Raw genomic sequence first — 13,824 nt, 5'->3', positions numbered from 1 at the left:
GAACTATAGGAAATGTCTGAACTCTGTAATTTCAAGCAAAGGTTTCTGTACCAAATATTAAGTTCTGTTTTTCTATTGTATCAAATACTTATTTTATGCAATAAACTGCAAATCAATTATTTAAAAATCATACAATGCGATTTTCTGGATTTTGGAGAGGAATTCTGTCTGTCACAGGTGAAGTGTACTTACGATAAAAATTACAGACCTCTCCATTCTTTGTAGGTGGAAAAACCTGAAAAATCGACAGTATCAAATACTTATTTTCCCCAATGTAGGAGGCAGAGCATCAGCAAAGTATCATAGCCTCTGTTTGCAGCTTAGTGAGGGAATACAAACTCCCTTATAGGTTATTAGAAGGCTATAAATGGAGCTGTACTGGCACGAGCACTATATTATAGGATCATTTTAATGATTTAGATAAGATTTTTTTTTTCATGACCTTTACTTATATTCTGTTTAATACATAACATGATGGTAAAATGTAAAGTATTGCGATATACAGATAGTGAATCTACTCATTCATTTACTTAGCATAAACTATACAGACATACCTGCTCAGTAACAGGCCTCACAACACAATGCAATAGTGGTGTTGGACTTATGGATGGACACTTTGTCTCCAAGAGATCTAACTCCAAGAAAATCATCTCTCCAGATGCCTTAAAAAAAGCAAACACAATTACAACGTACGTATTATATCCTTATTATGAAGGCATATATAATTATATTTTCTATTCACCCAAATCCTGTAAAGAAAATTGCTATAGTTTGGCTCCTGACTGAGGATTACTTGCCAACTGCTAATTTGTCAGTGTGTAAAAATATTATTCACTCTTTTTTTAGAAGCAAAATAAATCAAAGATATATCAGGAATCAATGCTATGTAGAGTCTCTGCATTTTTTAGCCATTTTATGTGCGTTAATGCGTTTTTAAAAAGCCTGCAAATGCACAGGAAGAATTGACATGCCGCAGATTTGAAAAAGGGTTGAGATCCGCAAGGATAAAAAAAGCAGCATGTGCATGAAATTTCCAAAATCGCATTCACTTTGCTTGTGCAGAATATTTTAGCCTTAAAAAACATGCTCCGAAAAAAGTTGAATAAAACCTTGTAGGTCAAAAAAATGTTTAGCTATTGATTTTCTAATGATTGGTTGTGTCTTGTATATCTTTATTCTAATAGTGACTAATTGTACTATATCAAGTATTAATACAATACTTGCACTGCTTAAAATGTAAAAATCTAAACATTTACATTTTCTTTAATTATATATCTTCATCATTTAACAAGGACATGAAATCTAGTAGCCACAGAAATATGTCACCCGTTTTCAAGTATTAGCTTACCGTAGGGCGCACTTTAACTTTTTCAACTCGGTTGAGGGTAAACTTATATCCAGTGTTGTGACGGTCATTAATGTGTTGAATGGCTGCGTTAGCTGCTTCATGTGCTTCTGCATCATCACAGTTTACAATACGACCAGGCGGTGGTAAAGGCAGTACAACAGAGCAACAAAGGAGTAACGGAGCTAAGACCATCAGTGGCTTCATGATGTTACTGTGTGTGGGTTACCTCTGGATGCTGAATGTGAAAAGGGAATATTGCTGTACATGGCAACTCCCTTATATAAAGCACCTGAATCATGGTCTTGCCAGGGAAAATATTTGTTCTGGCATATCAGACCTGTGCACATGAAACAGAAGAATAAACATTTGAGAAATCAATTTGTCTAGCTAGACTTCTGAAATGTAAATGTCTGTAACACTGTAGGAATATTCTGTACCACCCCCATATCAGTGGCCGAGCCACTCGGATCCGGAACCGCGGTGGCTCGAGGGTCTCCGGACCCGGGGGTTCGTGCGGACACTCGAGTTTGGAAATGGGAGTATGTACAGGAGAGTTAGAAGTTTGTGACGCTGCTATTGGGGAAGGGGGAGCCCGGTGGCGATGGTACGGCAGCAAGGTGTTTAACCCCTCCGTGGGTAGGGGGTTTGTGCACCGGGGCCCGGTGTTGGTGGTGCAGTAGTGGGGTGCCATTGGGAAAAGGAAGGGTTTCTGCGTACTCACTCAGTCCAAGAATACTGACACCGACAGCTTGTAAACCAGGATTCTGTGCACCACTGCAGCAAGGAGGGAGCACGCTTGGATCTGTGCCCTTGGTGTTGCTTGTTAGCCTGTGGCCTTTTCCGTGGCACCTTGTTCACTGTTTGGACCCTGTAGTGTGGAACTAGTCGGGTCCCGCTCACCCGTATGGCTAACGAAGTGAGCTTGCTCTCAGGGTTCACGCTTGGGATTTGGTGGACTGTATCTTTGAAAGTCCTATCCCATCGGTGCGCTAGTACCCTGATTTTGGAGCGGGTGAGGGATGAATCTTGAAGGCTTCATCCCCGTCGGGTAAATTACCAGGACGCTAGAAGCTACTATGGTCCGCGTAGCCCGTCGTGCCCTGGCCCCTGCCCGGAGATGGCTGAAGGCCGCCGGCTGCCCTCCTCGGAAATCTGTGCCCCTTGACACGATCCCCTGTGACCGGGGTTCCAGCTCCTACCAGGCCCAGACCAACGTCTGCCACCTAGTACTCAAGGAGCCCTGCTCCTGACCTGTGACCTCTCCCTCAGAGAGTCACCACTCAACCTCCTACTCCTTCCACTACTTTTTCAGTTCTCCTTTCACTTTTTCACTTTCCCCTACCAACCCACCAAGAGGACGGACCTATCCCTTTAGGCCCCCAATGGTGTGTCTGGTGGGTATGGTGTAAAGTGTTTCTAGGGTTTTGACTGGATAAGCTCTTAGCAACATTAAAGGACCAGGATCTGTAAACAAGGAGGATTGGATACTGTGCAGAGGGGCAGATTGCACAATACCCTGTGACGACCTGATAGGCCAGGGCGTCACACTTCCATGTGCAAATGAGAAAAAGGATGATCCTTCTGCACTGTGACATCCCTTCAGATATTTGTAGACAGCTATTAACCTCTTCACGACGTACTGAGTACATCATGGATCGAATCAGGTTAATGCCCACCTGCTGCCACCGGCTGCAGGCAGCGATTGCTGCAAATATCAGCTGATTTGAACAGCTGACATGTGCAGCTATCAAGCACGAGTGGATTCGCTACACACTCGTGCCTGTTAACCCCTTACAGCGCGACAAACTTACCCGGCTTCATCGGAAGTCATGTGATGTGATCACGTGGATCCGATGGTTGTCATGGTAGCACAGGGTCATGTAATGACTGCTGTAGCTATCATGATTCACTTCCTCTTACACCCGGCAGACTGCTGCCATTTCTAACAGGAGAGCACCTTTCGTGCAGATCTCAGCTGTGTAGCTGTGATCTGGAGAAATGGAAGAGCGATCAGACAGCTGATTGTTATAGCTTTCTAGGGGGATTAGTAAAATAAAAAAAAGTTAAAAAAGTTTTAAAAGATTAAAAAAAAATAATAAAAGTTTAAATCACCCCCCCATTCGCCCCATTGAAAATCAAAGGGTTAAGAAAAGAAAAAAATATACACACATTTGGTATTGCTGCGTTCAGAAACACCCGATCTATCGAAATATAAAATCAATTAATCCATCGGTTAACGGCGTAGCGGCAAAAAAATTCCAAACGCCAAAATTCCGGTTTTTTGTTCACTCGAATTTTGCGCAAAATGCAATAACAGGCGATCAAAATGGCGCTTCTGCACAAAAATGGTACCGTTAAAAACGTCAGTTCAAGATGCAGAAAATAAGCCTGCACTGAGCCATAGATCCCGAAAAATGAGAACACTACGGATCACGGAAAATGATTAAAAAGTGCGCCATTTTTTGGGGGACAAACTTCTGAATTTTTTTAACTCCTTAGATAAAAGTAAATCTGTACATGTTTAGTGTCTACGAACTTGAACCGACTTGAGGTATCACACTGATTAATTTTACCGTATAGTGAACACTGTGAATAAACGATCCCAAAAACAATCATGCAATCACACTTTTTTTACAATTTGTTTGCACTTGGAATTTTTTTGCTGTTTTCCGGTACACTATATGGTAAAACTTATGGTTTCATTTAGAAGTAGAACTTGTCCCACAAAAAAATAAGCCCCCCTTATATGGCAATACTGACAGAAAAATAAAAAAGTTATGGCTCTCCGAAGAAGGGGAGCAAAAAACCCCCGGAAAAACGGAAAATTACCCGGGGGTGAAGGGGTTGTCTTCTCTTAGCCTTCTTTTTTGCAAGCTAAACATTCCCAGATCATTTAACCATTCCTTGTGAGACGTAGTTTGCAGACCAGTCACCATCCTGGTAGCTCTTCTCTGAACTTGCTTCAGTTTTTTTTATGTCTTTTTAAAATGTGGTGCCTAGAACTGGACACAGTATTCCAGATGAGGTCTGATCACAGGATGTAGACTCTATGCTCATCTTAATACATCCCAGAACTGTGCTTGCCTTTCTTGCTGCACTATCACACTGTTGACTCATGTACAGTCTGTGATTTACAGTATTAGTATACCCAAGTCTATTTCACACGTGCCATTGCTTAGTTCTATTCCATACTATAGATGTATTTTTATTTTTCTTGAGCAGCTGTAGAATTTTATATTTCTCCTTGTTAAATATCATTCTATTAGTCACTGCAAATTTTTCCAGCTTATCTAGCTCCTTCGGAATCCTTTCTCTCTTCTCTAGTGTTAGCTATCCATCCGAGCTTTGCATCGTCTGCAAATTTGAATAGTTTACCTTCAGTTCCATTATCTAGATCATTTATAAAAATGTTGAACAACACTGGGGCCAAGACTGAGCCTTCTGGTACCCCACTTAAAACACTCTTCCAAGTGAATGTGCAACGATTTATTACCACTCTCTGAGTACGATCACTGAGCCAGTTATGAATCCATCTAAGGCGATGTGCCCACGTTGCGTTGAGGTAGTTGAAGTTCTAAACGCACCCTTTGGCAGAAATGGTATTTGCTAAAGTTGCTTTTGACCACAAAAACGCTATAAATACGCTTGCGTTTTTACCGCGTTTTTGCCGCGTTTTTACCTCGATTTACATGCTTTTTCATTGCTAAAAGTCAGATGCGTTTTATGACAAATACACTGCTAAATAAAGTTTTAACATTCAAACACTATGAAAACATGGAAAAAAAAATGATAACAAATATCAAGACTATAATCATACACAAAATAGCTGATTTTATTAAAATGATAAATGTTTGTTAATATTTATGTATAAAATAATGTTAAATTAATGTTTTTCTTAATTTGAATTGTCGGACTATGTGTGTGTGTAAAGGGACATATCATTTCTTTAATATAATGTTAAAAACGCAGGCAATTAAATTGTCAAAAATGCTTGTTTTCTGCATCCAAAAACCATGTAAAACGCTAGGATTTTGATGTAGAATGCGTTTTGAATCTTCTCATTGACCCTAATGTTATCAAAACGCAGCTCAAATGGCAAAAACAATTGACCTGCTGCTTCTTTAAACACTGAGTTTTTGCTCAAAAATATGCAAATTAAAAGCAGCGTTTTGAACAGCATGGTGTGCACAAGAAATCCCTATTTCTCATACACTTTGCTTGGAAATCAAAACGCATGCATTTTGGCATTAAAACGCTGCAGTTGAAAATGCTGCGGAAACGCAGATAAAAACGTAACGTGGGCACATAGCCTAACTGTAGCCTTGTCAATCCCTTAAGTGGTAATTTTTCAATAAGCATAGTATGAGATACTTTATCAAATACTTTGCTGAAGTTGAGATATACTATATCTACCGCATTTCCCAGATCCACCCAGTAAGTGATTCCATTATAGAAGGAAAATAGATTAGTCTGGCATGACATATTTGCTACAAACCCATGCTGGCTCTGGTTAATTATTGAATTCTTATCCAAGTACTTACATAAATGCTGTTTAAAAATTTGTTCAAAGATCTTTCCTGGTATAGGAAGGGGAGCTTTGACAGAGCCCTTTCAGATTGGTGACGTGGACAATGTCAGAGTAAGGTAACAGGAGTAAAACCAAAACAAGCGAAGCAGTAGCAAATAAAAAGAACAAATGGAACACTCAAAATATAGCCAGGGATGAGAAACCAGAAATAACTGTTAGCAAATGCTGGGAAGAAACCAGAAGCTTGCCAGAAACCACTCATCACACACCATGCAAGCAAAGTGAATAAACAGCATTGGACTGTGTTAGGAGCAATGTTAAAATAGCCAGCCGAATGACAATGATAAAGCTCAGGTGATGCATCCTTCCAAGTCATGTCAAGGGAGCCACTCCCTGCTCACCTGTACAGCAGGGTACGCACATTCCCTACATTGGCTTACACTAGGCAAGACAGTCATCACGCATTGCCCCACTACCTGGGGCTGCAAGCCATACAGTGAGACTTACACCTAGAGGACCATTTGATAATATTCCCTCACTCCCAGCCAATAATTGGCTTGTGAGCACGAAGCCACTGGAGGCCCAAAACCAGTGCAGCGGGGAGGTCATGTAGAATAAAGAAGGATACCTCTTGCCTGTGAAGACAGCTATAGATGAGCAAACCTGATGTTCGGTGTTTGGTATGAACTCGGACTTTTTCAAGAAAACAAAATTCAGGTTCAGAGTTTGGGTACTTTACGAATGCAAAACACTCGCACAAGCATCGCTGTGCTCAGGTATGCACAGTGCCTGGCCCACTGCAAGCTGCTTGAAGTGTGTGATAAGCTCGCCATAGTGTGCCTCAAACAAAAAAATGGAAAAACCCCTGCCCACCATCCCTTGGGGGTGTTCTGATTATGGCTAGCTGCATGTGGGCAGAGACGTGACTTCAAATGAAGTTTAGGTCAAGTCAGGGTCCAAAACAGAACTTTAAAAAAGTTCAGCAGAAATCAAACTTCCACAGGTCCGCTCCTCTGTAAAGACAACCAGAGTGAGGGACACTGGCTCTGCAGTATGGAATCCAACACTCTGGTAAAGAGGAGAATTATCTAAGGAAGATATCTTTATGGAAGCATCTAAAGAGATTAAACGAACCACCAGCTTCTTGACTACAGTGGCATCCAAAATAACTAATCTCAGCTTCACAATTCACAAAAGCATAACCCTCAAAATGTTTACAACGAGGCGCAGTCATTTTAGAGACAGCTTCAGATGTGGATACTGATAGTCAAGGTGATGTGGAGATCTGCAAGAAGGCATTGCCGATGACGCCATCTTAGTTGTATAAACTTTCGAGAGGTGCCCACTCCGCTGATCTGCTTGGACTCACCGACAACCCTGAACTCCCAGAAAGAAGAAAAGACATATTCGGACTCTTGGTTGCCCATACCTTGGCTAGTATTCATCAAGGACAAGTGCTGATAAGGTGCCTAAATCTGAGTGGCCATGCATGCAGCAAATTCCTAAGATAAGAAGAACAGAGAGTCCTCAGTGGTTGATACCTTTTAATGGCTAACTGAAAAGATGGTAATAATTGCAAGCTTTCGAGACTACTCAGGTCTCTTCATAGTAGTCTCGAAAGCTTGCAATTATTACCATCTTTTCAGTTAGCCATTAAAAGGTATCAACCACTGAGGACTCTCTGTTCTTTTAAACAATTTTTTTATCTCTACTGGCTAACACGGTACAAAGATATATTTTACTTGTAAGATAAGAAGGAAATGGCTCAAGTTTGTGTTAATGCCAGAAGATCTCACTTGGACTGATGCTATAAAACTGACTCCAGTAAAAGGGGATATGTGGACCCTGGCAGTGTCTTTCAATAACAAACAATAGAGGGGTAAGGTGAGGGCCAGCTGAGACATCCTAGAACAAATGGAAGGAAATCTGTCTTCTGAGTTCTCTCCTCAACAAGTGGAAAAAGTCAAAGGGCAACTGAGACAGTTTCAGGAGGTGTTTGATTGCCATGATGATGTGCCGCCCCCGCGACAGCCGATGGGCTGCTCGGACCCGGATCCACAGTGGTTCGAGGGGTCTCCAGATCCAAGGCGGGGTCGCGCCACTACCTCGGAAATAAAAGGGGGGATTTGCTTTGGGTGGTGAATGGGATAATGTTCGTAACGCCACCCATGGTGTGTGGTAATGTGAGAGACCCCCGTTGCAGTTGGGGAGCCCAGTGACAATGTTAAAGCAGCAGAATGTTTAACCCCTCTGTGGGTAGAGGGTTTGGTGTCCCGGGGCCCGGTGATGGATGGAGTGGGGAACCCGTCGGGGATGAAGGGATGTCGGGTACTCACACAGTCCAAAGTCACTGACGCTGACACCAGGTACACCAAACTCTTGAATGCTCTGTTTCTTTGGGTTGAGCACGCTGGGTCCGTGCCCCTTTGGTGTTGCTGGTTGGTCTGAAGCCTTGTCCCTTGGCACTGTGTGTAACTTGGTGGATCCCTTTCGCCTAAGACTACTCGAGTCCCGCTCACCTTCGTGGCTAGCAAGGTGAGCCTGCTCTCAGGGTTCACGCTTGGGATTTTCTGGACGGTTGTGGGAAGTCCTATCCCACTCATTGCGCTAGTACCCCGATTTTGGAGCGGGTGGGGAACGGTTCCTGAAGACTCCATTCCCATCGGGTAAATTACTGGGCTGCGTGAAGCTTCTTTCCAGCTTAGGGTCTGCGTACCCCGTCGTGACCTGGCCCCTGCCCGGTTGTAGCACAAGGCAGCCGGCCTGCTCTCTGTAGCAGCACCGTACTCCCTGTCACTACCCCCTGCGACCGGGGTTCCAGCTCCTTCTGGCCAGGCCAATGTCTGGCACCTGGAACGGGTACAGGAGCCCAGCTCCACAGTGTGACTTGTCCTGTCACCGCTGTCTCACTGCTCAAATACTACTCAACTATTGACATCTCTGCCCTCCCTCTTCCATCCCTCCATCTGGGTGGCCCTATTCCCCACAGGCTGCCCAATGGGTGTTTGGTGGGTGTGGTGCAGAGTGTTCCTCAGGATTTATGTACACCTGTTGGTAGCAACACCAAATTGACAGGACCCGTAACCAAGGAGGAGTGGGCACCATGCAGAAGGGCAGATTGCACGGCACCCTTGTGACGATCTGATAGGCCAGGGCGTCACATTCCCCCTTGGTTAAACGTAGCTTGCCGCGAGCTACAGAACACCAAGCATTTATTTTTTTTTAAAGGAAGGAAAAGGGGTTAACGTAAACATTTATTGAACAGATTCATCCCACATTAGTTGAGGCACTTTCTTAAACTGTTACTAACATTGTGAGTTCGCCTGCCAACAGGGGACGCCACCGGTTTTAGTGGCAGCGGGGACCCAACCTTCCACGTTGTGGTCCCTCCCTGCAACAGTCCAGTCCCAACGTCCCAGATCCCAATAACCCACCGCCCAAACTACCTGGTTCCCCTGGAAACCTAGATGGGTCCTTGGGCTGGGTTTAGGTCCCGGGGTGTGTCAGACGACTCTGGTACGCATAACAGGTGCAGTCCTTTTTACAAGACACTAGTTTGTGTTGGTCACGCTAGTCCTGTGACCATGGTCCATTTTTACAGTAATTAACTATAAAAATACGGAAGTCTTTGTAAAACCACATCAAGAGTCCCTGTACCGTAGTACAACTGCTGTCAATCTAGGAGAAAATCAGGTTACTTTCCCATGCAATTAGCTTTTCATTAATTCTCTCATTTTCTAACATTTTCTATATGAAAAATAACAAACTGTGGAAAATAACAAACGGAAAACAGATACCTAACAGTTTTACGGTATCACATTTTTGCTAGTAATATATGATCTGGTCCCGTAGCCACGCTTCTTTCTGGCGGCGCGCTACCTCTGCGGACATTTACCCGTCTTCATACATGACATGTTTGGTCACTTCCAGGGTATACCATCCCCTCTCCCCGCAATGCCGGGTGTAGCTGACCATTTCTTCAGGCACTAGGTTACGGCCAGAATGCTTCCAAGGAAGGTGTGGGGACATGTCCCGCCAGGACACAAATACCCCTGCTGTGAGGTCTGCTTCACAGATGAAACCCCATCCCTGCTCGGAGTCAAAGCGATCCACCAGACCGCAGCACCGTGGCCCTTTGACACGTGAAGCAGCGCTCCTCACCTGCTCCTTCTCTGCCCTGTTACGAGCGGCCACCTCCTGCCGTCGCCTTTCTCTGGTAGCTAATTCTTGTTGCAATTCCTGACTGTGTCGCTCCCAGTAGGGGGTGTTTGGCGTCCGGCCTCAGCTCCCTAGCTGGTTCTGGCTTGAACTGGACCTGTGCGGCCCCAACACCCGTCGGGATGCCGCGCGGTAATGGAACCGGAGAATGGAAAGGTTCCACTCCCGCTGCTGTAAGTAGTGGGCCCGACTGCTCCGCAGCCGGGGTTGCAGGGTCCGGGTGCTCCGCCTCTAAGGACGGGCCCGGTGATGCGGCCGGGTCTGGTCTGGACGGTGTCCGGACGACCGCTGTAATGGCGGGGATGATGATGGACCTTGGGGCTGTTGCTGGAGCTTCGTAAAAACAGACTGCAGATTCCACTGCCGGGATGGATAATGGCAGCTCGGCGTCCGCCGAGGATGGGGTAGGTGACAGTACAGTGGTTGCCGCAAGCGGGGGCGGACCGGATCCCTCAGCCGCCACGGCCGGATTAGGGTAATTAATAGGGACTGGGTAACCGCTTACCCTTTCTTCATGTGGGATTTCAATCTCACGGGTTCGCACCGCCACAGCCAGACTCTTCATCTCTTCCCTCCAGTGGTTTAATATGAACAGGAACTGCATCCGCATTCTCCTGCACAGCTGCTCGGTTTCCTCTTCAATCCAGGTTGCTGTCCCGAGAACAGCACGTTCCGGTGACCAGCTCCACTCTGCCATCTTGCCTCTGCGTTGTCCAGGAACAGTATGGCAGAGTCCTGGCGTCCCTGCTTCTTTTCCGCTTTCACTACATTCAGGCACGCCCCCTTGGTTTTTTCCCAGCACTCTTTCGCGCGCTGTGGTTCTCTGGGAACTTCCGGTTCCTGTTTCAGGCTTAAGACGAAGGGCGGGGCTTCGGCTTCGCACCCTTTTCCAAAGAGAATGCATTTTTGGAACGAAAATAGCGGAAAAATGGTGGATGTTGCAGAAAACGGGATTTTGGATTGTGATTTTCACTTCTCAAGGTGCACGTCACCCAGATTAGTGTGTCCTGCTCACATCCTGTTCGTGACGCCAAGTTTTCCTAAGGTGTGCCGCCCCTGCGACAGCCGACGGGCTGCTCGGACCCGGATCCACAGTGGCTCGAGGGGTCTCCAGATCCGATGCGAGGTTGCGCGCCTACGTCGGAAATAAAAAGGGGGGGATTTGCTTTGGGTGGTGAATGGGATAATGTTCGTGACGCCACCCACGGTGCGTGGTAATGTGAGAGACCACCTCTGCGGTTAGGGAGCCTGGTTATGATGTTAAAGCAGCAGGATGTTTAAACCCTTCATGGGTAGGGGGTTTGGTGTCCCGGGGCCCGGTGATGGATGGAGTGGGGAACCCGTCGGGGATGAAGGGATATCGGGTACTCACACAGTCTAAAGTCACTGACGCTGACACCAGGTAAACCAAACTCTTGAATGCTCTGTTTCTTTGGGCTGATCACGCTGGATCCGTGCCCCTTTGGTGTTGCTGGTTGGTCTGAAGCCTTGTCCCTTAGCACTGTGTGCAACTTGGTGGATCCCTTTCGCCTAAGACTACTCGAGTCCCTCTCACCTGCGTGGCTAGCAAGGTGAGCCTGCTCTCAGGGTTCACGCTTGGGATTTTCTGGACGGTTGTGGGAAGTCCTATCCCCCTCGTTGCGCTAGTACCCCGATTCTGGAGCGGGTGGGGAACGGTTCCTGAAGACTCCGTTCCCGTCGGGTGAATTACTGGGCTGTGTGAAGCTTCTTCCCAGCCTAGGGTCTGCGTACCCCGTCATGCCCTGGCCCCTGCCCGGTTGTAGCACAAGGCAGCCGGTCTGCTCTCTGTAGCAGCACCGTACCCCCTGTCACTACCCCCTGCGACTGGGGTTCCAGCTCCTTCTGGCCAGGCCAATGTCTGGCACCTGGAACGGGTACAGGAGCCCAGCTCCACAGCGTGACTTGTCCTGTCACCGCTGTCTCACTGCTCAAATACTACTCAACTACTGACATCTCTGCCCTCCCTCTTCCATCCCTCCATCTGGGTGGCCCTATTCCCCTCAGGCTGCCCAATGGGTGTTTGGTGGGTGTGGTGCAGAGTGTTCCTCAGGATTTATGTACACCTGTTGGTAGCAACACCAAATTGACAGGACCCGTAACCAAGGAGGAGCGGGCACTATGCAGAAGGGCAGATTGCACGGCACCCTTGTGACGACCTGATAGGCCAGGGCGTCACAATGACAACTTTGGCTGCACAAGGGCCGTCCAACATGAGATTCATAAAAGGATTACCACTTCCATCCTGGAAAGGTACTGTTAGATCCCACTACAGACGTACCAAGAGGTGAAAGACCTATTGTTACACATGCTGCGGAATGTGATTATACGGGAGAGTCAGAGTCCCTGGGCTGCACCTATTTTACTGGTCTGATGAAGGACAGAATGCTGAGATTCTGGATAGGCTACCAATGGTTAAATGCCTGCACAGTTTGCGACTTAGATCCACAAAGAAGAAGAATGAGACCGCACCAATGCTGATATTTTTTATCCGGTGATTCTTTATTCCATATGCAAGGTTAAAAGGTGTTTAGCTGTCAGCGGGTAGAGGAGACCTGGATGCGGTCCACGTGGACCCGTAGAAGCCTAATTACAGGCGAAACGGCCGTCGTCCGCAGCGAGCGGCCGCATCCAGGTCTCCTCTACCCGCTGACAGCTAAACACCTTTTAACCTTGCATATGGAATAAAGAATCACCGGATAAAAAATATCAGCATTGGTGCGGTCTCATTCTTCTTCTTTGTGGATCTAAGTCCCAAACTGTGCAGGCATTTAACCATTGGTAGCCTATCCAGAATCTCAGCATTCTGTCCTTCATCAGACCTGGATGCGGCCGCTCGCTGCGGACGACGGCCGTTTCGCCTGTAATTAGGCTTCTACGGGTCCACGTGGACCGCATCCAGGTCTCCTCTACCCGCTGACACCTTAACCTTGCATATGGAATAAAGAATCACCGGATAAGAAATATCAGCATTGGTGCGGTCTCATTCTTCTTCTTTGTGGATCGTTGGGACTTGCTGCTCCTACTGTGACCTGCACGCTGATCTGGAATCTGCTCAGACAATCGATGCTGTGTTTTCCCTATCTACGAGTGAGCCCAATTTTGACAGGTACGCACGTGTAGTGCAGGACTGCGCTTCTCTTTGGATTTCTAAGTTTGGGACTTAGATCCCTTGACGAGAATTGAAGAGTCATTGACTGCCTTGTGAAAAGCAAAATATTTCAATTCCCTTGATCTGGCCCACAGGTACTGGCAGACGGCATGATGGCTTTCATCTTTCCCATGAGGTTATTCAAAATCAACCGGATGTTATTCAGGCTAACCAATGCTCCAGGGACATTCCAATGCCTAATGGACAGATGTCTGGAAGATTTGAATTTTGAGGCAACACTGATATATCTTGACGACATCATCACCTTTTCTGCCACCTTCAGTGTAGATGAAGAGCTGAGAGTAAACAAAACCCTGACCTTCAAACCCTTTGCCACGGCCATGGTGGCCACTCAGGAGTCAGACGAAGAGCCAAAATCAATATGAGTGCTGGAACACCTAAGAGATGAATGAGTGCAGTTACAACAGTCTGACCCTGAACTGGTGGAGCTGCGAAAATGGGTGACCAGGTCAGAGGCCTAACTGAGAAGAGGGGGAAACATTATCTAACAATACCACAATACCCTACAAATACTTGGGCAATGGAAGCATCCCTACATGA

At 46.2% G+C, this 13,824-nt stretch overlaps 1 protein-coding gene across 1 annotated transcript in view; it reads right to left on the bottom strand.

The window, feature by feature from the left end:
- The window catches only part of AHSG (alpha 2-HS glycoprotein), a 43,529-nt gene extending 41,977 nt beyond the window's left edge, over positions 1–1,552 (bottom strand). Inside the window, exons 1-2 of the mRNA XM_075338534.1 lie at positions 1,349–1,552; positions 555–662 (exon numbers count right to left, since the gene is read on the bottom strand). Of these exons, the coding sequence (XP_075194649.1) occupies positions 555–662; positions 1,349–1,552 (312 nt within the window). The remainder of the gene's footprint in view (positions 1–554; positions 663–1,348) is intronic.
- Between the last annotated feature and the right edge of the window lie 12,272 nt (positions 1,553–13,824).

This window comes from Anomaloglossus baeobatrachus, chromosome 3, assembly GCF_048569485.1.
Source record: "Anomaloglossus baeobatrachus isolate aAnoBae1 chromosome 3, aAnoBae1.hap1, whole genome shotgun sequence".
NCBI lineage: Eukaryota > Metazoa > Chordata > Amphibia > Anura > Aromobatidae > Anomaloglossus > Anomaloglossus baeobatrachus.
The sequence above is the reverse complement of the archived record's forward strand: the minus strand, read 5'-3'. Positions and strand labels throughout refer to the sequence as shown.